Raw genomic sequence first — 23,271 nt, 5'->3', positions numbered from 1 at the left:
AGACAAAGAAAGCATTGCCAGCATTGCACATAGGTGAAGCCAGCTAAACTGCAGAAAAAAGCAATTTAAAGCATCCAAGCTAATTTAACTGTACCTTCAGGGAAATTTTGTTGGTGATCAGTGAGCTATGCTGAGATTGTGCTCCATTGCTGGAGAAGACTAAGCAATACCTGCAGTTCTTTGAAATAAGATACTTTTGTGGGAATTTCACCACTTTTCTGTTCTTGCCTAGGCTTGGAAAGGTAAGGAGCTGAAAGAGGATTGTTTTTGCATGAGGGCAAGGAGGAGTATTATGCATCCACTGCCTTGAAAATATGTTGCTTAAAATTCTAAATTTGCACCAAAAAAGGGATTTTTAAAATAAAATCCACTCTAGGATCTATATTGAGAATTTTTAACTTTTTTTAATTCCAAAATTACCAAGGAATTGCTTTTTGTCTTGCTTTAGATAAAAATCACTCCCTTTAACGTATCTAACCTAGGACATTTCTGGTCGTAGAGTTTTCTGGTTTGGCTTTGGGGAAAGTGAGGCAGATTTGGATTTAGTGAGAGTCTTCTCTATACCTCTTGGATCTTTCCTGCTCCCAGAAAAATAAAATTGTCTTGTGGTAGAATTATTTCATAATTATGGTCTGATTTTTAATGAAGTATCCTCCTTTCATCTCTGTTTACCATATATGCTTTCCCCTTCCCATTATATCATTTCAGGTGTACATTAAAGTTATAGACACAAATAATCACAGACCTCAGTTTTCTGCTTCAAAATATGAAGTTGTTATACCTGAAGATACCATACCAGAGACAGAAATTCTGCAAGTCAGTGCCACAGACAGAGATGAGAAGAATAAACTGATTTATACGATGCAGGGCAGCACTGATCCCGTCAGTCTTAAAAAGTTTCGTCTGGACCCTGCAACTGGCTCTCTTTATACATCAGAAAAACTGGATCATGAGACCATGAACCAGCATATTCTTACAATAATGGTAAATAAACACAAGATTTCTTCTGTTGTCAATGGCAAAGAGATACTTTTTAATGTCTTTTGTCCCCATAATTCAAACATTTATTGGTATGTTTAATTTGTATGCAGCCTTTGACCCTGTGACTGGAACAGATTGAACCTTGAATTGTTACTCATATTTAATGAACTACTGAAATAACAGTGCCAATTACTAGTAATATGCTAACTGTTGCAGGTTCGAGATCAAGATGTTCCTGTGAAGCGCAACTACGCCAGGATCGTCATTAATGTTAGTGATACAAATGATCACGCTCCATGGTTCACCAGCTCTGCCTATGAAGGACGGGTGTATGAGTCAGCAGCTGTTGGATCAGCAGTACTCCAGGTTACAGCACTAGATAAGGACAAAGGGAAAAATGCAGAAATTATGTACTCTATTGAATCAGGTATATTGACTTTCTTACATCTTCAGTTTATTTTGAAACAGTGCCTGCTGATACTTTGTTTCAACGGTAGACACCTAAAAACGTGGCTGTAAAACAAAAAAAGGGAAGTGCAGGTTTAAGTGTCATATTCTGAGAGATTTATTGAAAATACAGCCTCAGAGCATTTAAAAGAAAACTACAAATATTCATCTCAATCCCTTAGCTATTTATGTTACCCTGTAGGTGTATTTGGAACATTGTAGTAGTAGGAGAAGAAAAAGGTATCTTTTAACCCTTAAAAGGGGTGTGGTCTTTAGAAATGACAGAAGCATTAAATTCAGGTCTAAAAATGCATTCTGTTTTGCTAATGTTAAGTCATATTCTTTGTGACATAGGCAAATCAAGGATTTGATGAAAAGAGTAAGAGCCTGAGACAAGTGCTTTTATGTTTAGTATAATGTGAAAGTAAGGAGCTCAAAAATAACTTTAAAATATCCATATACTTAATCCTTAGATAATCCCAGTTTTTAAATTAATCTTTCTGGTACATGTATCAAGGAAGGGGTTGCTTTCCATGGTTCCCACTGGCTGATTTTAGGTAATGGGACTGCTATTCTGGTCAATTTGGCATTAAGACTCCTTTCAGATTGCAGGCCAGAAAAGAGCATTAGGTATGGCTGCTTATTTTTAACCTCAGAGTATCTTCCTGAACTTGTCTAGAACAATGTGATTCAAATGATGGCAATTTTGAATAATACGAAAACAGGATTGACATTCATTGAGTTCACTTACCAGAGGGAAGTGTGTTTTGGTTCAGTCCATTAAATCTGGATACAAGTTTGCCATTACCAAGATCCTGAGCTATGTAGACACTATGACTGGGAAAAAATTTATATTTCATTACGTGTGTATGCGGTACTACTTTAAAGGTAAAAAGTAATTTAAAATAAAAATCCCAGTAACAAGCATAAGAAACTGTATATAAAAGAGAATAGGTAAAAAGTTATTCAGTTACTGTTGCATGCAAAGTGATATGCACAAATGCTTTGTAAAGGATAGGAATTGTTTACTGTAAATATTTTCCTTTTCTTCCCCAGTGTTGTTTTGATATGAAAACATACTTTAACTTTGCATTAAAACAAAGCTCTGTTAAATGTATTTAAGTGTCTCATAAGTTGCTTAAAATACATGTTTGTTTTCTGTTATTTCTAGAAATATGACATTTACTATGTTCTAAGCATATGGAAGGAGCATTCCTTAAATGCTTGTAATAGCTGCCTAGATTTGTAATGGGATATTCTAAGAATGCCACTGTGTTTAAGAGTCTCCACTAAAAAAAAAAAAAAACCACAAAAAATCCCTCTTGCCTACTCATGTGCATAACTCAGAAGTTCTTAATGAATTTTTTCTATGCTGAGAAAGTGGCTTTAGTAATGTGATTTTTTAGGAAAGTAAAATGTTAAATCTTGTCATATTTAGTACATGAGCCAAATATTATATGCAGTTCATCTATATATTTGAAAATATGAAGCAAACAAGTGTATATCAAATGGCAGCTAGTTTTTCTCAGCAGGTATTATTTTTCTTCTAATACTATCACAGCAAATAAGTTGGCTGTGTATCAATAGGAAGTTGAGAGATAACTATCGGTCCAATTCAAAAAGATTATTTTTGAAGTAGTGATTTAAACAATACTTGCATAAACAATTAAGATTCACAAGTGTTTATTCATTAAAACCCTTCTTTTTTTTTTTTTCAAAACAGTATAGTTTTAGATTATAAAATGTAACTTTTATTCCACTGATGTTAACTTCTGAATGGAAGTTTCTTTCAGCTACAGTAGATACTTAAGTTAGCTAAACCAAAATTTTAGCATTTATTTTCAAGGCTTTGCTAACTATATTTTATGCAATATTTCCACAAGTAAACTTAGAATTACTGCTAACTCTCAATTACAGAAAACTTTCCAGAGAGGCTAACAAATGTTTGTCCAAAAAACTCTATGTTCTATCTATGTCTCTTTGAGCTACAGAGCTAAATAAACAGTCATCCTTTAAATTCTGTACACCTCTTTCTTAATTGCTTTTCTCTTTCTTCACAGGGAATATTGGAAATTCCTTCCTTATTGATCCCATTTTCGGCATGATTAAAATTGCAAAGGAATTAGATCGTAGTAACCAGGAAGAATACAACCTGATGGTAAAAGCTACAGACAGAGGAGATCCTCCAATGAGTGAAGTAACCTCTGTGCACATCTTTGTTACGGTTTCTGATAACGCCTCTCCAAAATTTACAGCCAAAGAATATTCTACAGAAATCAGTGAAAGTGCCAGCATTGGTAGTTTTGTTGGAATGGTTACAGCATACAGTCAGTCTTCTGTAGTTTATGAAATAAAAGATGGTAATACAGATGACGCCTTTGCTATCAACCCGAACTCAGGTGTCATTGTTTCTCAGAAGATACTTGATTTTGAAACTTTGCCTTTTTACACTCTAACTGTGCAAGGAACAAACATGGCTGGCTTGTCCACTAATGCAACAGTTTTGATACATCTTCAGGATGAGAATGACAATGCACCAATTTTTATGCAAGTTGAATATACAGGACTCATCAGTGAATCAGCTTCAATTAACAGTGTAGTTCTGACTGACAAGAATATCCCATTAGTAATTCAAGCTACAGATGCTGATAAAGAATCTAATGCTTTGCTTGTTTATCAAATTGTTGAACCATCTGTCCGCAAGTATTTTGCCATTGATTCCAGCACTGGTGCCATTCGGACAGTAATGAGTCTGGACTATGAGGAGACAAATATTTTCCACTTCTCAGTGCAAGTACATGATATGGGGACACCACGTCTATATGCAGAATATGCAGCTAATGTTACTATTTATGTAATTGACATCAATGATTGCCCTCCTGTGTTTTCGAGAGAGTTATATGAGACATCCATTCTGGTTCCAACCTATAAAGGCGTGAAAGTCATCAGTGTAAATGCCACTGATGCTGATTCAGGCATTTTTTCACAATTAATTTATTCCATTATTGAAGGCAACATTGGAGAAAAATTTTCAATAAACCCTAAGACTGGAGATATAACAGTACAAAATACAACTCAGTTAAGAAGCAGATACGAATTAACAGTGAGAGCATCTGATGGCAGATTCGCAAGCACTGCATCTGTAAAAATTAATGTGAAAGAAAGCAAAGCAAGCCAGCTGAAGTTCACACAGAGTTCTTACTCTGCAACAGTGCAGGAGAATTCCACAGAGGCAAAAACAATAGCTGTTGTTACTGCTATAGGGAATCAAATAAATGAGCCTTTGTTTTACCATATTCTAAATCCAGACAGCAGATTTAAAGTAAGCCCAACTTCAGGAGTCCTTTCAACAACAGGAATACCATTTGATCGTGAACAGCAAGAATCTTTTGATGTGGTCATAGAAGTGACAGGGGAAAATAAACCATCAGTTGTTGCACACATTGTAGTTAAAGTCACAGTGGAAGATGTAAATGATAACGCTCCATTTTTTGTCAATCTTCCGTATTATGCTGTTGTTAAAGTAGATTCTGAAGCAGGCCATGTTATTCAACGTGTCACTGCAGTAGATAAAGATACAGGCAGAAATGGAGAGGTGCATTACTATCTCAAAGAACATAATGAACATTTCCAAATTGATCCTGCTGGTGAAATCTCACTGAAGAAGAAGTTTGAACCAGACACACTAAATAAAGAGTATCTGGTCACAGTAGTGGCAAAAGATGGAGGAGAGCCTGCTTTCTCTGCTGAAGTTATAGTCCCAATTACAGTTATGAGTAAAGCTATGCCAGTGTTTGAAAAGCCTTTCTACAGTGCAGAGATACCAGAAAACATTCAGCTCCATAGTCCTGTGGTGCATGTACAAGCGAACAGCCCAGAAGGACTTAAGGTGTTTTACAGCATCACAGGTGGAGATCCTTTCAGTCAGTTCACTATCAACTTCAACACTGGAGTTATAAATGTTGTTGCCCCACTTGATTTTGAGTCTCATCCAGCCTATAAACTGAGTGTTCGAGCAACAGACTCCCTAACTGGGGCACATGCTGATGTGTTTGTAGACATAATACTGGAAGACATCAATGATAACCCTCCTGTGTTTACGGAGCAGTCTTACACTGCAGCACTTTCTGAAGCATCTGTTGTTGGAACATCTGTTGTAAAAGTGAGCGCTACAGACGCCGATTCTGGAAACAATAGGGGGATTTCCTATCACTTGGTTGAGGATAATAGTGAAAGTCATGACTACTTTCACATAGACAGCAGCACTGGACTCATTCTTACAGCAAGAACTTTGGACTATGAACAACTCAAACAACACAAGTTACTAATAAGGGCCATAGATGGTGGCATGCTGCCCTTGAGTACTGATGTCATTGTAACTGTTGATGTAATCGATCTCAATGATAACCCCCCTCTTTTTAGCCAATTGGTTTATGAAGCTAAAATTAGTGAACTGGCTCCTCGAGGGCATTTTGTGACAAGTGTGCAAGCCTCAGATGCAGATAGTTCAGATGTTGACAAGCTGGAGTACTCCATTCTGACAGGCAACGATGAGAAGAATTTTGTAATTAATAGTAAAACTGGCATTATCACCATCTCAAACCTACGCAGACAGACACTAAAGTCACATTATAATCTTAATGCGTCTGTTTCTGATGGGGTCTTCAGAAGCTCAGCCCAAGTCCATATAACTGTAACCAGTGCCAATATGCACAGTCCTGTTTTTAGCCAGAATGAATATGAGGTTGAACTAGCTGAAAATGCTCCATTGCATACTTTGGTGACTGAAGTTAAAGCAACAGATGAAGATTCTGGTACACATGGCCACATCACTTACCACATTGTGAATGACTTTGCCAAAGACAGATTTTATACAAATGAGAGAGGGCAGATATTTACCTCTGAAAAGCTTGACCGTGAAACACAAGCGGAAAAAGTAATTGCCATTAGTTTAATGGCCAAAGATTCAGGAGGAAAAGTTGCTTTCTGTACTGTTAACGTAATACTTACAGATGACAATGATAATGCTCCTCAATTCCGAGCCACAGAGTATAAAGTAAATATTGGATCTGATGTTCCACGAGGTACTTCTGTCATTAAAGTCTGGGCATCTGATGCTGATGAGGGTACAAATGCAGACATCACATACGGTATTGAAGCAGAGTCTGAAAATGTAAGGGAGAATTTAGAAATCGATTCATTGTCTGGTATAATTACTACAAAAGAAAGCTTAATTGGTTTGGAAAATGAGTTTCTTACTTTCCTTGTTAGAGCAATTGATGGTGGATCCCCCCAGAGAGAGTCAGTTGTTCCTGTCTATGCTAGAATACTCCCACCAGAAGTGCCTCCTCCAAAATTTTCAGAACCATTTTATTCTTATGCAGTTTTTGAAGACATTCCAATTGGGACTGTGATAGATGTTATAAAAGCAGAGCATAATCATACTTTAGTATATAGTCTGATTAAAGGGAACACTCCTGAAAGCAACAGAGATGACTTCTTTGTGATTGACCGATGGACTGGAGAGTTGAAACTTGAGAAGAATCTTGATCATGAAACAACTAAATGGTACCAGTTCTCAGTTCGAGCACAGTATCCAAATGAAGATTATAATGTTGTTTCCTCAGTAGAGGTAAGCATTCAGATAAAAGATGCAAATGATAACAAACCCATTTTGGAGTCCAATCCATATGAAGCATTCATCGTAGAAAACGCACCAGCTGGAACAAGAGTCATACAGGTTAAAGGAACTGACTTAGATTCAGGACTCAATGGGCAGGTTACTTACAGCTTGGATCCTTCTCAAGAGGTAGACATTATAGAGTCTTTTGCCATAAACATGGAGACTGGCTGGATTACCACTCTTAAAGAACTCGATCATGAGATACGAGACAAATACAAAATCACAGTGGTTGCATCTGACCGGGGTGAAAAAATTCAACTGTCTTCTATGGCTGTAGTTGAAGTTACTGTTACAGATGTGAATGACAATCCTCCACGATTTACTGCAGAGATATATAAAGGAACAGTCAGTGAGGATGACCCTCCTGGTGGGGTAATTGCCATACTGAGTACAACTGACGCTGACACAGAAGAAACCAATAGACAAGTCTTTTATTACATTACAGGTAAATCTTTTGGGGTAATGTCAGAATAATCATTTGAGTGGTCTTGGAATGATGTACGATATAACTTAATCTTTAAAATAATTTGCAAGTGTTTGAAACCATAGAGCTGCAAAGGGAGAATGTGTGTCTTAGTATGCATATTAAAAACTTCAGTGGAAAAATTAGGTTTAGAAAGCAGGTCTCGGCTTTGTTTCATGTATGCCTTACTTAAAATGCTTTCCTATGTTTATTGTTTGCTTATATCTCAAATTTTATTTTAAAAATGTACTTAGACTAGTGATGTAGTTAAAGAACAAATGAAAGAATTTTCACAAAATAATAGGCTATTAATTTCCAATGGAGTATTTTATTGTTTTTACTTAGCATATGTCTTCATATGATTTCTATAATGCTACATGAATTTCTATATTGATTTTTATGGATTCTGTTGGCCATAGTTAAATTTGCTGTATAAGCATCTACTGAAACAATTTTTATCTGGGAAATGAAGCTATTTCTCTTGTAAAGCCATAGAGAGTGGGTGCTTATTTGCATTTACTTTTTTTTCTTTTTGGCTATACCTTAATTTTGATAACGTTACAGTAGCAATAAATATTTCTTTTCATATTTCAGGAGGTGATCCTTTGGGACAGTTTGCTATTGAAAATATACAGAATGAATGGAAGGTCTATGTCAAAAAGCCTCTGGACAGGGAAGAAAAGGATAATTATCTTCTAAATATTACAGCTACTGATGGGACCTTTGCAACAAAAGCTGTGGTGGAGGTTAAAGTCCTTGATGCTAATGATAATAGCCCTGTTTGTGAAAAGGTAGGCAGAGTCTTGCCTTCTGTGTCCAACTGTTTTCATACATAAAGTCTACATTTCCTCTGAAATTGCTTCTCAGGAGACTGACAAATAGCTATTCCTTTTAAACCAGTAACAAAAAGTTTAACTATTAAGATGGAATGCTGTCAAAAAAAAGATACTTCATGGACACGTTTTTTAAATATCCAAAGACAATTCATTGATGGAATTTTGACACTGAATGGGTATTTGAAGAATATAAGGATAATTGTAGTACATTTCTTCTGTGTTAATGCATGCTTTTCCGAAAGGAATTGTTTTAAGCTGCAACCATGATAGTTTATATGCTTTATTTTATGAAAGAAGCAAGGTCTCAAAGAAGGCTGTATAACATCACTTAGTTGATACATGTGTGTATTTCCTGTGATAAGAGTTGAAAAAACTGGAAGATTATCTTGCAGTTGCATTCAGCAGCACCAAAAATCGGTAATCCATAAATATTTTCTTGTTTCAAAGCTGTCTATCTTACCAGTTTTGATAGTCTGCAAAAACGGACATGAAAAATTAGAAATGGAAAAATCCAGAAAGGTAGCCCTTGCAAGATATGTAATTGCCTTATGAGGAAACCTAGCTTTTTGTTTGTTTTTTTTTTTTTTGGTGTGTTTGTTTGTTTGTTTGCTTTCGCACATTTGGACTTTTCATAGTTGAACACATATTTGATATTACCAGGTGGAAATCTTACCTTGGACTAGGAAGGGCAAGTATAGAACGAACATTATGTTTCTTTTCTTAGTTGATGTTTATGTTGGTTATATACAGACTGCCAAGTCAGGGTTTTTAGCTTTTTTTATTTCTTTTTCCCTGTGTTAATATTGGTGTTATAAGATTCAGTACTTCTAATTTAACATACATTCATGAGATGATTGAGCTGTAGGGGTGCTTAGTGCCTTTAAATTCTAAATCCTTTTTCCTATTTTTTTATTTTATCTAGAAGCTTTTGTGTCACTACAAGAAAGGTAGATATCAATTTCTTGCAGATCGAGACAGGCCTAGAAAAGATGATCCACCAAAAGAGGAAAAAATGAAATTAAGAAAAATTTATAACTCCTATTTTGAGAATGCATTTGATTATTAGTTAATCATTTACAAGTGTTTAGAGTTCTTAGCAATGCAGTGATGTTCAAGAGTCCCTCTAGTTGCAGTATTAAATACCTTTCTGAATAGTCTAATAAATGGGAATTAATTAATTAGAAGATCATAAGTTCTTTTAATTTTCAGCTATTTCATCCTCTGGTTCACTTTATATGTTACCAAACATTTTAACAGAATATTATTTCCTCTGTCATTCCTTCTTCCCCTCACCTTTCCAAGCTCTGCTTGCTGCATGTGTTTAATCTTTCAATGTAACTTTAAATCTTGCAGACTTTATACACTGATTCCGTTCCTGAGGATGCCCTTCCTGGCAAACTGATAATGCAGGTATCTGCTACAGATGCAGATATTCGTTCCAATGCAGAAATTACTTACACACTGCATGGCACAGGAGCAGAAAAATTCAGACTCACTCCAGACACAGGTAATAATACTTTATACACTATACAAGATGCCAGTCATCACCTCATTTTATAAAATGTTTTACTATTACAGTAAGGCATACATAAATGTCAGTACTTAAACTTTCTTGTAAGAGTTGCTTTGTTGTACAACTGTTTAAAATGTGAGTTTCTACTATACAAATACTAATAACATATTGAATAGAAGTCAAGCAAAAAGCAAGTATTTTAATAGATGAGAAACTAAAGAATAAACAGGGTAATTGCCTCGAAGCCAGGAATTTCCATGCTGAAGTGACTGGAGTAAAAGTAGGCTATAAAATTTGTTCTTTTTATATTCATCGTAGCAGTAGTAGTAATAATGGTTTATTACTGAAAATATCTTTACCATCAATTGTTTTGGTATATTAAATGGGATGAAATATATTAAATTTGACGAGCAACAAATTTTCTTTTCATAGTAAACACCAAAAGCACCTCCAGTTTTATTGGAAGCATTATATAAGTAAAATTAACTTTTAACTTACTTGATTTTGGTTTTCATGGCATTTGTGTATTCTGGATTATAGTATAGGTCACAGCTAATGCCAAAATCCTGTGCTGTACAGGCTGCAGGAGACAAGCAGTAAGAAGGGAGTAGTAAACAATATGGTAAAAATGAAATAAGATGAATACAAACATGTAATGGAAATACAGAGATTAGAATACTTCAGTGACAAAATAAAGAGAAGGACCTTACTTTGTGGGTTTGGTATTTTTTTTTACTTTAAATGTCACTTGTGTGATGTGCTAGTATATTGTTACATAAATTCAGAATTAATAGGGCTAGAATACTCTTAAACAATATTTCATAATACTTTTTTGAATTGGTTAAAAGGAGACAATGACTACACATGGTGCTTCTCATTTTTTTCTGTCACTTTGGAAAGAAAGTATGTGTTAAGACTTCTACATGTTTGTCTGTAGTAGCAGGTTATATCTGATAGTGTGAATAGCTCTGTTTATTCAGTGAATGTCAGAGGAGGAAACATCAATAGCTGTGGAAGGAATACAACTAAATAACCCAGAAAAACCAGGCATGGATTTAACCTTGCACTTTTTTAAAGACAGAGTTTTAATATTTTCATTGTCGTTGCACAAATACATATGGATTTGTGCATGCATACACATTTTTCTCTTTCTGCACCGTCAGATAGTTTTACTTTAGCTAATTTTTGTTTCGAGAGCAGCATTGGGGATAAAGAAAAAAGAGAATTTTAGTGTTTAATCTTTTCAAGTTGAAAAGCTCTTACATGCTTTGGCCAAAGTGGAGCTCATTAGTGCAGTACAGCTATTGACTTAGGCACTGATGAAATTACTGTAAAGAAGAAAATTGTTGTTTCGTTTTTCTGATTGTAGGGAAAAACATGTTAGAGATACTTGAAGTCTTGCAACTTACTTCAACTTACATGTGTTTTTCTGTTTATAGGTGAACTGAAAACATTAATGGCACTTGATCGTGAGCAGCAAGAGGTTTATCATCTTCTAGTTAAAGCCACAGATGGAGGAGGAAGATTCTGCCAAGCTAATATTATTCTGACTCTGGAAGATGTGAATGATAATGCCCCAGAGTTTACAACTGATACGTACTCCATTACAGTATTTGAAAACACAGAGCCTAAAACCCTTTTGACAAGAGTGCAGGCAACAGATGCAGATGCAGGTATGCATTCTTTGACCGATACTTTTGTCATGGTCTCAAAGTTATAGTAATGTTTATTTAGTCTTATCCTGAGATGTGTCAAGTATTTCAGTAGAACTGACAGGTGTTCAATACCACTCAGAATTAGACTCCTGAAAGATATATTAAGTCTACTAAATCATGTAACACCTGACTTCCATGTGTGAGTAGCTTGGAAGACATCCCTTTTGTGTGTCTGCAAAAAAGAGGAGAGGGGAGAGAGACAAAATTTAAGATATTTTTAGTGTGGTAATATATTAATATTATGATGGATTAGGTTCATCCTTTTTCTCCTGATGTAAGTAAAAGGACTATCAAGCCTGTTCATGTAAATATGCATTCATAGATTTTTCAATGTGTGCTTCTCTGGCTAGCCATTGATAATCATACCATAAAGAGAACCCTGGTCAGTTGTAGCTTTCTGTGTATGACACTGTGTTAAGATTTTTGCTGCCTCTTTATCTTCATTGTTCAGTTTACAAGTATTTAAGTGAACATGAACTGAAAACGACATTATAAAGAGTTTGTTCATAGGCTGTCTTGTAAGGAATACAACAGCATAAAATATTTTTACCAGTGTATGACTTCCATATATCATCAGTTTATTAATCAAGTGATATTAATGAATAGTTGCCTCAGTCCTATGAAACAACCGACTTGCTTTGAGCTATGATAAAGCTACGTTGCTCATTTGGAAGGTAACAGGCAGATGTTTTCACACTTTACTAGTCTTTGAGGCTTTCAGGAGGACTGAAATACTTTGTCCCAAAACCTATATTTTGCTTGTTTGTTTGTTTTATACAGAAAGGTTGCCAGAAATTATGTTCCTGGTAATTTTGGGGCATGGTTCTTAGATAAACTTACTGGTATTGAGTCTAGTTATTTGATGCAACCTAACTCTCCCATATCCTCCTCTGTTATTTCAAGCCTGCTAAGCAGATGCTGTTGTTCTAAGTTATAATTAGATTTATATTAATAATTGTTTCATAGTAGCTAGTACTGTTACTGAAGCATAACCATGCTTCATGTTTTCTCTATGACAGAAAATCAGTGCAATGAAGTGTTAGCCTAATTTTTTTGGGGGGGAATTATTCTGCCCTTCACAAGAGCCTTTAACTCTTGCTAAAATTTATTTTTAACATGAATGATAATATTTAGCACGCATGTTTTTATTTCTATAGCTATCAGAACAATTATTATGCTGGTATATTTTAACTGCTGCTTTGTACTTGAAAATTGTTTTCAAAATGCAGGGTTGAACCGTAAAATCCTTTATTCACTGGTGAGCTCTGCAGAGGGGCAGTTCTCTATTGATGAATTCTCTGGAATCATTCATTTGGAGAAACCTTTGGATCGGGAATTACAGGCTGTGTACACGCTAACTTTAAAGGCTACAGATGAAGGTTTACCTAGAAGACTATCTTCAACAAGTAGTCTTATAGTTTCTGTTTTGGATATAAATGATAATCCACCTGTATTTGAGCATAGGGAATATAGTGCAAGTGTGTCAGAGGACATTTTGGTTGGAACTGAAGTTCTCCAGATTTACGCTGCAAGCAGGGACATTGAAGCCAATGCTGAAATTACGTACTCGATAGTCAGTGGGAATGAACATGGAAAATTCAGCATCGATTCAACAACAGGTAACAGATTACAACTGTGAATATATTTTAGGCTAATCAAGCACAATACTGTGTTCTGCATTAGTTCAACCAAATAGGTTATGTATAATTTGTGTGCATCATCCTGGCTGTAAAGTTGCTGCTACTGTCTTTTCACCATTTTGCCAGTATGCTTACTAGAGGAGTACCATAGAATGGAGAATAGGAACTTGATTTTTTGCTGCTTGGATAAGATTCATATATCTGGCAAGAGTAAGGGTTTCCTAACTGGAATACCCCCCACCCTGGGGGCAGAGGGGGTGAAAAGGCATAGATCTGTAGTGATAGAAGTATAATAGTCTTTTCACAAAAGAAAATATAATCATATAATCAGAATGAATGGCCAGACTTGGTAAAAGAGCGATCAGAAATTAAATTGATTGGGAAAACTAGTCATTGTTCCACAAAGACAGTAATCTTAAAGAAGTTTGAAACAACATGAAAGAGGTTGGAATATTCTGTTCAACCATATACCCATACTCTATGACAGTAGAGATTTTAGGCTTGCATGATAGTTAGATTTAATCTCAGAAACTATTTAGGTTCTGTAGAGAATTTTTGCTTATTAATGACAATTCTTTTTTAAAAATCAATGTACACCTCAGTTCTAGTTTTGTTTTCTTATACAGTTATTTTTCTACAGCTGATTTCTGGTAAAGTTTGTTGGGTTTGTTTGTTTGTTTGTTTTTAATAAGATTTTTACCCAGAAGTTCTTAGTAGTTAATTATATTACTGTAATTGAAATTATAATTCTTCCAACTGCTTTTTTCAGTGTGCATGTTGGTACTATAGTATAGAAGTACTTTGCCAGATAAACTTCATATATTTGAAAGTAGGAAAAAAGTTCCAGAAAAACTCTTCCAGAAGCAAATCAATGTGTATGTTAGGGACTGCACTATCTTAACTAGTCAGTTAAAAACTCACATTACAAAATGTAAGCCAGGTGCTTTTAAAGTGTGAGTCTTTTGTGGTAATGGCAGGAACTTCTTATCTTTTTACTTACACATGTAAAGTGTGATCATTTCACTGTGTAGCTACAACTTTACAGTGACAAATCCAAGCCCTGAAAAAACTGAGTATTTGTCAGGTCAAAATAAAAAGTTGCAATACATAATACTACAGCAATAGCAGAGTTTGTGTGAGGCTTTCTTTGTCTTCTTCTTCCCTAGGAGCTATTTTTATCATTGAGAGCTTGGATTATGAAAGTTCTCATGAGTACTACTTGACAGTGGAAGCTACAGATGGAGGCACGCCTTCATTAAGTGATGTTGTAACAGTGAATATTAATGTCACAGATATCAATGACAACACTCCAGTGTTTAGCCAAGACACTTACACTGCAGTAATCAGTGAAGACGCTGTGCTTGAACAATCAGTTATTACAGTACGTATTGTTTTTTTGAAAAATACTCTGTCATGATGATCGTGCTTCCATCTTAAATGAATAAGTGTTGATTTGAAGGTGAACATAAATGAACAGATGTTTGCCACTGAGTGAATTGAAAATTTACTTTGAAAAAGTTTCAGAACCAGGGACTTCAGATGCTGTGGGAAAGTAGATGATGTTTTGTGATATATTTATGTTCTCCTCATGAGAATATGACTTCATTTTCAGAAGAAATTCAGGAAATTAAGTGATGTTGGTATGTTCTATTTCGATGATATTTCTCTTAAAACCATGAAATGTGTTAGACCAAAACAGCTCATCTTCAGGATGAGTTCACCTGAAAGATGGTAGAGTCTATTTCAACCTCTTTTAAATGAAACTGTAATGTCCCTTAGGTTATGGCAGATGATGCTGATGGATCTTCTAACAACCGCATTCACTACACAATTATAGATGGCAATCAAGGAAATCCTTTTACAATTGACCCTACCAGGGGTGAAATAAAAGTGACTAAGCTTCTAGACAGAGAAAAGGTAAATTGTTCATGCTTTTTGAGCTGTTGAGATTAATTTAACGATATAAAACAAAAGCTGAGTTTGTTATGTTTTTCTCTTTAGTGAATGTTTGAAATTTTTTTTAATTGTTTTTTAGATATCAGGATATACCTTGACAGTTCAAGCTTCAGATAATGGAAGTCCACCTAGACTTAATACAACCACAGTTAATATTGATGTTTCTGATGTAAATGATAATCCTCCAGTATTCTCAAAAGGAAACTATAGTGTTATCATCCAGGTAAATACATATAATGAAGTAGTCAAATCAATAATATTATTGAACTATTGTGACTTGAAAAATGTTGCAAGATACAATAAATCTAATGCTTCAGTTCTATTTTTCTGTATTTTTAATTATTTAAGGTCACCAGTGAGACTGCTTACCAAATAAGTGTTAAGGGTTACCAAGTTCCTATTGTGCAGATTATTTAGAAACTTGCATTGCAAGTTCACAGAATCACAGAGTGGGTCAGGTTGGAAGGGACCAGTGGGTCATGTGGTCCAACCTCCCTGCTCAATCAGGGCCATCCTAGAGCACACTGCAGAGAATTGCATCCAGATGTTCTTGAACATCCCCAGTGAGGGAGGCTACAACCTTTCTGGGTTCTTTTTCATATTCCTTGTATATGTACATATTATACATAGCATTTATGTTTATAACATTCTTAGCGTCATACAGGGACGTTAAAATACGTAATTATTTCACTTTTTCTTTTTAATCTTAAGAGTTACTTCTTACAAAAAGATCTTTTAGGTACCTATTACTGTGAAGCTAATGTTGTGCACCATGGCACATAGGTTAAGACAATTTCTGTTGGCCTTCTCTGGGATCAGAAGCATTTAGAACAGGAGTAGTATTGCATAATGCTGCATACCAATTCTTTGACTAATTTTGCATCTTAGGAGGGTAGCAGTGGGCCAGATTCTCAAGTGTCTGGCGTGTACTTGTCTGATTCAAAAAACTCTACTAAAGCAAAGACAGCGAGGGGCAGTGTCTGTACTTCTTGTCTTCCTGAATTCAATAGAGAATAAATGAAAGGCAACAAAGGAGTTGTATTAAGACCTTTATCTACTGTAAATGAGCTCAATCCCTTGGGTCCTTTTGCTGTTGCTGGTCCCTGGTCTAGTACAATAGATCAGTGAGGATCAGGCAATGTTATCTGGTGCACTGTGTCATCCTAACATACCAGTTCTGTTTGAGATGATGTACATGATCTGTAAAGGTAGCTTTCTGAAGTAAGACAAAGTGATTAATTTCTATCCAATATACATAGAGTAGCAAGTAAGATGTCCTGGGTCTTGCTTTAAAAAACAAACTAACAACAACAACAAAAAAACAACCAAAAAACCCAAAACAAAACGAAAGAAAACCAACCCAAAATAACATAAACCCCTCAAGATTTGTGTGTTCATGTGCTGTCAAAGGGATTTTCTTTTCTGCAGTTAGTCTTCCTTGAAGTAAATGTTAATTAATGTATCTCCTAAAACTGCAGATTGTGTAGCCACTCTTTGTAATATTTCCCTTACTCAATTTAAAAGGACGACCTCTTGTTTTATAGTTCAGTCATATAAGCCTGTCCTAGTATGAAGGTAGCACGGAAGAAGCTGAAGGAGTTGCCCAAGAATGCTGGTGTGCATTTCCTAATGTATTGAAGATGGATATATTTGGACACAGTTAGAAATATGCTTAGGTATTAATAAAATCAAATTGCTTTAGATGTCCAAATGTAAATATTTGTATTTTAAAATGGTAGTCTTTGTCTGTTTTGATGAAAGGGAAAAAAAGCTTCAGCTGCAATGTCTGATAACTAAATTGACTTATTCTTTCAGGAACAAAGAGTATGCTTGTCATTAGAAGTTTTGACAACTGTGAAAGGATAGCATTTTGTTATTGTTGTACTTCAAAATAATGTCTCTACTTTTTTTTGCTTTTAAAATATGTATTATATTTAAAAATCTAGTCAGTACTGTATAGCACGAGTATTCTGGAAGAGGTGTTAAAAGTGTTAGGTAAGGTTGTATGTGTGTGTAAGATATATGATAAGCCTGTGATAAGTGTCTGTGAAACCTCAGGCCTCCACATGATGAAAACTTGAAGGGGTTTTATGATGCAAATTTTAAAGCCAGGATTTCATATTTTAGTTGGACTGTGGCTGTAGCAGCCTCAGTTATAGTCAGAACACTAATTAGGGGCACAAGGGGTCAGATGGAGGAGTGTATTTTCTTAATCCTCTCAGCAAAGGCATTGGATTATTCTTAACAGGTGTTTTAGCTAAATTTGAAATCTTTGATGACTTGATAATTAGGCTACAGTAATATTAATTCAGACCAGAAGTGGGAAATGTAAAGTATCAAGGCTGAACTACCTTTAAAAATATAATACGAAGTTTAAAAATGTACTGCCTTTCCCCTTTTACTGTTTTTTATTTTTATTCTCAGAGGGTAGTAGTTTCTCTTAAACAATGTGGTCATTCTTATTTCTCGTAATACCAATTAACTGGTTTGACAATAATTTGGGGTTTTTTTCTGTTATGAAGAAGAAATCAGCGTCAGACTATATCCTCAATTTAACAAAAGCAATGTGTATTATGTATTTATAGGAAAATAAGCCTATTGGATTTAGTGTGCTGCAACTAGTGGTGACAGACAAGGATTCTTCTCACAACGGCCCTCCGTTTCTCTTTACCATCCTGAGTGGAAATGAAGAGAACACTTTTCAGATTAACCAGCAGGGAATTCTGACAACAAGTGCTACACTGAATCGCAAAGTGAGGGATCACTATTTACTTCATGTTAAGGTAGGATGTGCCTCCTCTAGCTGTTTTGCGTTGTAAGCGTTTAGTAAACTTTTCCCACTCCTTCCCGGTCCACTACTTGTCTTTCTGTTACAAGATGCTGACATGCCAAGTAGTCATTTGAGGCATATCCCTTGAGGTAACTTCTTCAGAGACAAAGTTTGTTGGTTTAAATGGAAATCTACACAGGAAGTTTAATTAAACTAACAGTAGGAGTAAGTTGTAACTAAAATACTAACTGGGTAAGTGATCTTGATAAGCCCTCTGCCTTCTGGGATTCAGATGCTGGAAAAGCCAGCAGGGAATAGATCCCTACAGCCACCCACTATTGACTGCAGAATTCCTCTTGCCACTGTTGCTTTGACCCTGGAAGCTGTGTGCTGGACTACACTCATATGACAGAAACAGGGATATTGAAAGTTGCACAATATAACAGTACTGAAAAATTTTTCCGTAGTGCCACATTCTCTTTCCAATGGCAATTGAAAACGTGTTTTTTTAAGTTTGGAAAAGCAAGTCAGTGCACCTTTGTCATAGCATTGAAACTTGCAGTGCAGTAGTTTGAGATCTAAGGATCTTGCAGTGGAAAACACAGCATAAACCCCAAAAAATTACCTGAAATGCTATATATACTATGTACTACATTTGCCACTTGTGCAAAAAGATCAGACCATGTACAAGGTTACATTAACCTAGCAAAGTTCTCTCAAATACTTTTTGTAACCTAGTGTAAGAAAAGTTCAAACCAATTTTTTAATCTTTTTAATTCAGTTATAAGTTAAGCAGCTGTGAACAGAGGACTTAAAATTGGCAGGCTAAAAATAGCTAGTCTTAATTCTTAAATTTCATTTCCAGAATCATATTTTAATAAAAATTTTTACCTTTATTTTTACATGAAGAATTTCTTTCAATCTCCAAATTATTCCTATACATACTGTTGCAGATAATTTCTGAGTAAACATGCACTTGCAGGGTTTTAAAGCAACAGTGTATACTGAATTCTGTCCACATTGGGATAATTGTGACATATTTATACATAGTCTGTTTTCTTTGGGGAAAGAAGAAGAAATTCCCACAGATACTGTAATTTGCTGGTTGAGTCACTAAAATATGTTACCTGGAGCCATCGGTATAAGAACTGATATAGTTTCATTTAAAGTTTAAGAGTTGAGATGGAAAAGAGGGCAGGTGTATCATTCCTCTGTTAGCCATTTTTTCCTCGGTAGTGATATGCCTATTCCCTCAAAGGCACCTTTTTGTTTATGGAAGAAGAACCAGCAATGTTTTTCCTATATGTGGAATTAGTGTAGAACAAGATTCATATGTTTCATTTTAAATCTTCTCTAAGCAGTAACTAATTTCTATTTATTTCGCCTCTAAAACATATCCTTATAAATGCACTCATAGGCAGTTATGCCTGTTCTATGTAGACTGTTTCACTGACTTTGTCACTTTTCATGATTTAACTGCACCTTTGGCCCTTCCTAATGTTCCTGGCTTTTCTTAAATGTGAGATGCCTATCTAACATCTTCCTCTGGGTGGAATCATGCAATTCTTTCATTTCTAAGCTACTTCCTGGACTCTAGGCTGCTTGCAAACAGCCTGTCAGTACTTCAGCTATCTTGTCTTTAGCACAGCACTTGAAAAGTGCCTTTTTATTAAGGAGTGAATAAGGGCTATTTTAATGGGATCCAGTAGCTAAAAAAGTGTCTTAAAACAAGTGTACTCATTTAGAACAAAGACTTCTCAGAGACTGTAAATCATTAGAGCAGACTGTACTAATGTGCATTTTTTGTGTGCTGTACTATTCCATCTCAGTATTTTGCACTTGTCTAATCTGTTGATTTACAAGTTTCCCAACTGGATTCTGGAAGGATGTCACCATCTTTTAATTGCTATTTGTCATTTCACACTATGCTACCTTTTTTTCAATGGAAACCCTGCTATTATTTGCTATTATCTTATGAAACATGAGTATGAAGGTATCTAAGACAAGAACTAGCATTTCCATATCACAAGACTTCAGTTCCAATGATACACACAAAATCAGAGTCATGACTTTTGTGGGAAAATATTCTTCCCCTGTTCATTTAAAACAAAGATTTTTCAAAGGTTGTAGGAAGCATTTTCTCAAGTTTGCACTCTATTTAATTTCTGTACTTTCATCTTACAGATCACAAGTTAATAGCTGTTTATGATCTCTTGATACCCTTTTTTCATTTTTTAGCTGACCTTCACTGCTTTCCAGTATTGACATCTATCACCTTAGTTGCTTTCTGAATGGATTGTCAAGGCAGTGGTGGTCTTAAGTTACAGGCATGTAATTAATTAGGAAAAAACTCCAAACAAATGAAAAAAAACCCAATAAAACCACAAACAACTCCTCCCATATGCACTCTACACACCCAGTACCTTCAGAAGACTTTACTTAATATGAGCATTACTTTACTTTTGTGGTTTTAATAGAAATAAGGTTGGGGTTTTTTTCCCCCAGCGGTCTACTTACATGTGCATGCCACTCACATTTGCCTGCCCTCTCTCCAAAGGAAATAGATTATCCATTAACAAATGTCTCACAGCACTAGTGTGTGAAATCTTCAGCTATGAGTCATGCAGTCCTTTGTGCCACACTCTGAAGTCTTTAGTTTACAATCAAAACAGTTTTTTAAATATCTGCACTGTTGAAAAATCGTTTCTCCTGGGGTTCTTCTTTCCTATTTGCTGTCCATTTGTTATAATTTTGCTTGTCTGTTTGTTTTGAGCCTTTTCTTGTTTCCCTTGGGCATTTCTCCTGTAGCTAAACTGCCTGCCTTGTCTTGTTTCCAGGCAGAAATCTAGGCAGAACAAAACTTTGCCAACTTGAGTGCTCTCTCTCTCTCTCCCTCTCTTTCTCTCGTTATTTATGTTTCAGTAACTAAGAGAGCAAGTTTCTAGCCATGCCTGTCTTTTGGAGTTAACAGATGAAGATGTGTAGTTTTCTGATATATGCATTACCTTTTAGAAATGCCATTATTATGTACACATCCACAGATAATCTTGTGCCTGGAGTTACTCCTTTTTTGCTTAAATCTGTATGAAAAATCAAAAGCAGCTTCTCTGCATAGATCTTCAAAGTGTACATGTAGTCTCTGTAAAATTATTGCAAAATCTTTTGAACAATGCAGAATATCTTCTACCTTCTGAACCCTGTGTATCCCCATTGTACTTTCACATCTCTCCAGTTCTTCTTTACCTATTTCTTCTGTGTCGCTTTCAATAACTGGGAAAAAGCTCTGGGAAAAAAGGTAGATTGGAAACAAGAGCTGAGAAACAGAAAGCAAGTCAACCCAAAGGAATGCTCTTTTCTCACTTTTCTACTCTTTTTTTGTCTCATCTTCATAAAACAACAGTGTATATTTTTGTCCAAAAGGGGTGGAGAACAGGGTGTTCAAAAAGGCTTTAAAATTGAATTAGGCTGATTCTGTTAAAGATAATTACTTTAATTGTCTGAAGCAAAAAGCACTACAGGTGGGTTTTTTCCCTCTCCATGATCAAAAATCATGAAAGACAACATAATTAGTTGTAACTTTCTGCATGTATTGTTTTCCTTTTGAAGTACTGTTTGGCATACCACATTTAGTTTGTCTTCCAGACCACCTCCTAACTGTGATGAAGCATGCTGTACATTTCTAGTGCATGACTCATTTCAAGTTTGTAGTGTTTCCATGCTTGATATAAAAAAGCTTCAAGCACCATCTGCTGTCTGAAATCAGCCACTGTACATTTCCTCTGTATTTGCTACTAGCGTTAGTAGCTTCCTGGCGTTTTCAGGTAATAAGAGCACTGTAGCCTTTTAATCTTCGGAGAAGTGAAAACATGTTTGTCTGTGCCTGTTTATATAAGCTTTTTAAATTTGCAGTATTAATTTTTTTTTTGATAGAAAAATACAGCTCTAATATCTACAGTAGAATTTGAGATAAAGCAAAAATGTCAATCTGTCCTCATTTTTCCTTTAGGTGGCAGATAATGGAAAACCACCATTGTCATCTTTGACTTACATTGATATTAGAGTTATTGAGGAAAGCATTTACTCTCCAGCAATTCTACCTCTAGAAATCTTTATCACAGCCTTTGGGGAAGAGTATTCAGGTGGTGTCATTGGAAAAATTCATGCAACCGACCAAGATGTTTACGATACTTTGACATACAGTCTGGACCCCAAAATGGAATCCTTGTTCTCCGTCTCCAGTACTGGTGGCAAACTAATAGCACATAAAAGGTTAGATGTAGGACAGTACCTCCTAAATGTCACTGTTACAGATGGAAAATTTACAACTGCAGCTGATATTACTGTACACATCAGACAAATCACACAAGATTTACTAAATCACAGTATTGCAATACGCTTTGCAAACCTGTCCCCTGAAGAATTTATTGGCGATTACTGGCGCAATTTCCAGAGAGCATTAAGAAACATCTTGGGCGTGAGGAGAAATGACATCCAGATTGTTAGTTTGCAGCCTTCTGATCCTCCTTCAAATCTTGATGTCCTCCTGAATATTGAAAAATCTGGTAGCTCTCACCACCCAACGAGAATTTTGCTCCACAAGATAAACTCTTCTGTGCCTGACCTAGAGGAGATTTTAGGTGTCCGGATAATTGATGTGTTTCATAAGCTCTGCGCAGGCCTAGATTGTCCTTTGAAATTTTGTGAAGAAAAAGTAACAGTGGATGAGAACATCATGTCAACGCACAGCACAGCCAGGTTGAGTTTTGTCACTCCCCGACATCACAGGACAGCAGTTTGTCTTTGTAAAGGTAAGGAGAACCATATCCTTGAAAAGATTATTCTAGTTTTAAAAAGCTATAATCCACAGGTGGAAATTTACATTACAGGACAAGATTAAAAATGTTCTGTAATCCTTGCTGCAACATTTGCCTAATTTTTTTCAGAGTAAAGAGTAATTCTTATTTCATTACCTCATTTTAAGAGCTTACATAATATAAGCTTATGGGAGTGGATTTTTATTTTTTTTATGGCTACACGTTTGTTTTGCATTTTATGATAGAAGTTAATTTTTTTTGTTGTTCCCTATTCTATATTGATGGCCATTTTCAGTCTTGTGTGCACAGAGGTAAGTTCTTGAAAAGTTCCTTGAATACTTCCTTGTTTCTGCTTAGGGAAGTGACCCACACAGCTTCCAAACTTGGCTGGGAATGACAGGATGATGTGGGAAATTAATATTTACTAAAATACATATAAGCATACAGATTTAT

At 35.5% G+C, this 23,271-nt stretch overlaps 1 protein-coding gene across 9 annotated transcripts in view; it reads left to right on the top strand.

Annotated features, from left to right (window-relative positions):
- The window catches only part of FAT1 (FAT atypical cadherin 1), a 106,120-nt gene that overhangs the window by 70,045 nt on the left and 12,804 nt on the right, over positions 1–23,271 (top strand). For all 9 annotated transcript variants that reach the window (XR_010430154.1, XM_064652709.1, XM_064652710.1 and 6 more), the window contains 12 exons: positions 709–984; positions 1,198–1,408; positions 3,489–7,556; positions 8,169–8,365; positions 9,764–9,917; positions 11,363–11,596; positions 12,868–13,257; positions 14,445–14,659; positions 15,058–15,195; positions 15,314–15,457; positions 17,820–18,017; positions 22,011–22,812. Coding sequence is in view for 8 of the 9 variants with exons in the window: in XM_064652709.1 (XP_064508779.1) it covers positions 709–984; positions 1,198–1,408; positions 3,489–7,556; positions 8,169–8,365; positions 9,764–9,917; positions 11,363–11,596; positions 12,868–13,257; positions 14,445–14,659; positions 15,058–15,195; positions 15,314–15,457; positions 17,820–18,017; positions 22,011–22,812 (7,027 nt within the window). In the remaining variant the exon portion in view is untranslated. The remainder of the gene's footprint in view (positions 1–708; positions 985–1,197; positions 1,409–3,488; positions 7,557–8,168; positions 8,366–9,763; positions 9,918–11,362; positions 11,597–12,867; positions 13,258–14,444; positions 14,660–15,057; positions 15,196–15,313; positions 15,458–17,819; positions 18,018–22,010; positions 22,813–23,271) is intronic.

The sequence above is a fragment of the Pseudopipra pipra genome, chromosome 4 (assembly GCF_036250125.1).
Source record: "Pseudopipra pipra isolate bDixPip1 chromosome 4, bDixPip1.hap1, whole genome shotgun sequence".
In the NCBI taxonomy this organism is placed as follows: domain Eukaryota; kingdom Metazoa; phylum Chordata; class Aves; order Passeriformes; family Pipridae; genus Pseudopipra; species Pseudopipra pipra.
This window is presented reverse-complemented; position numbering and strand designations above follow the sequence as displayed.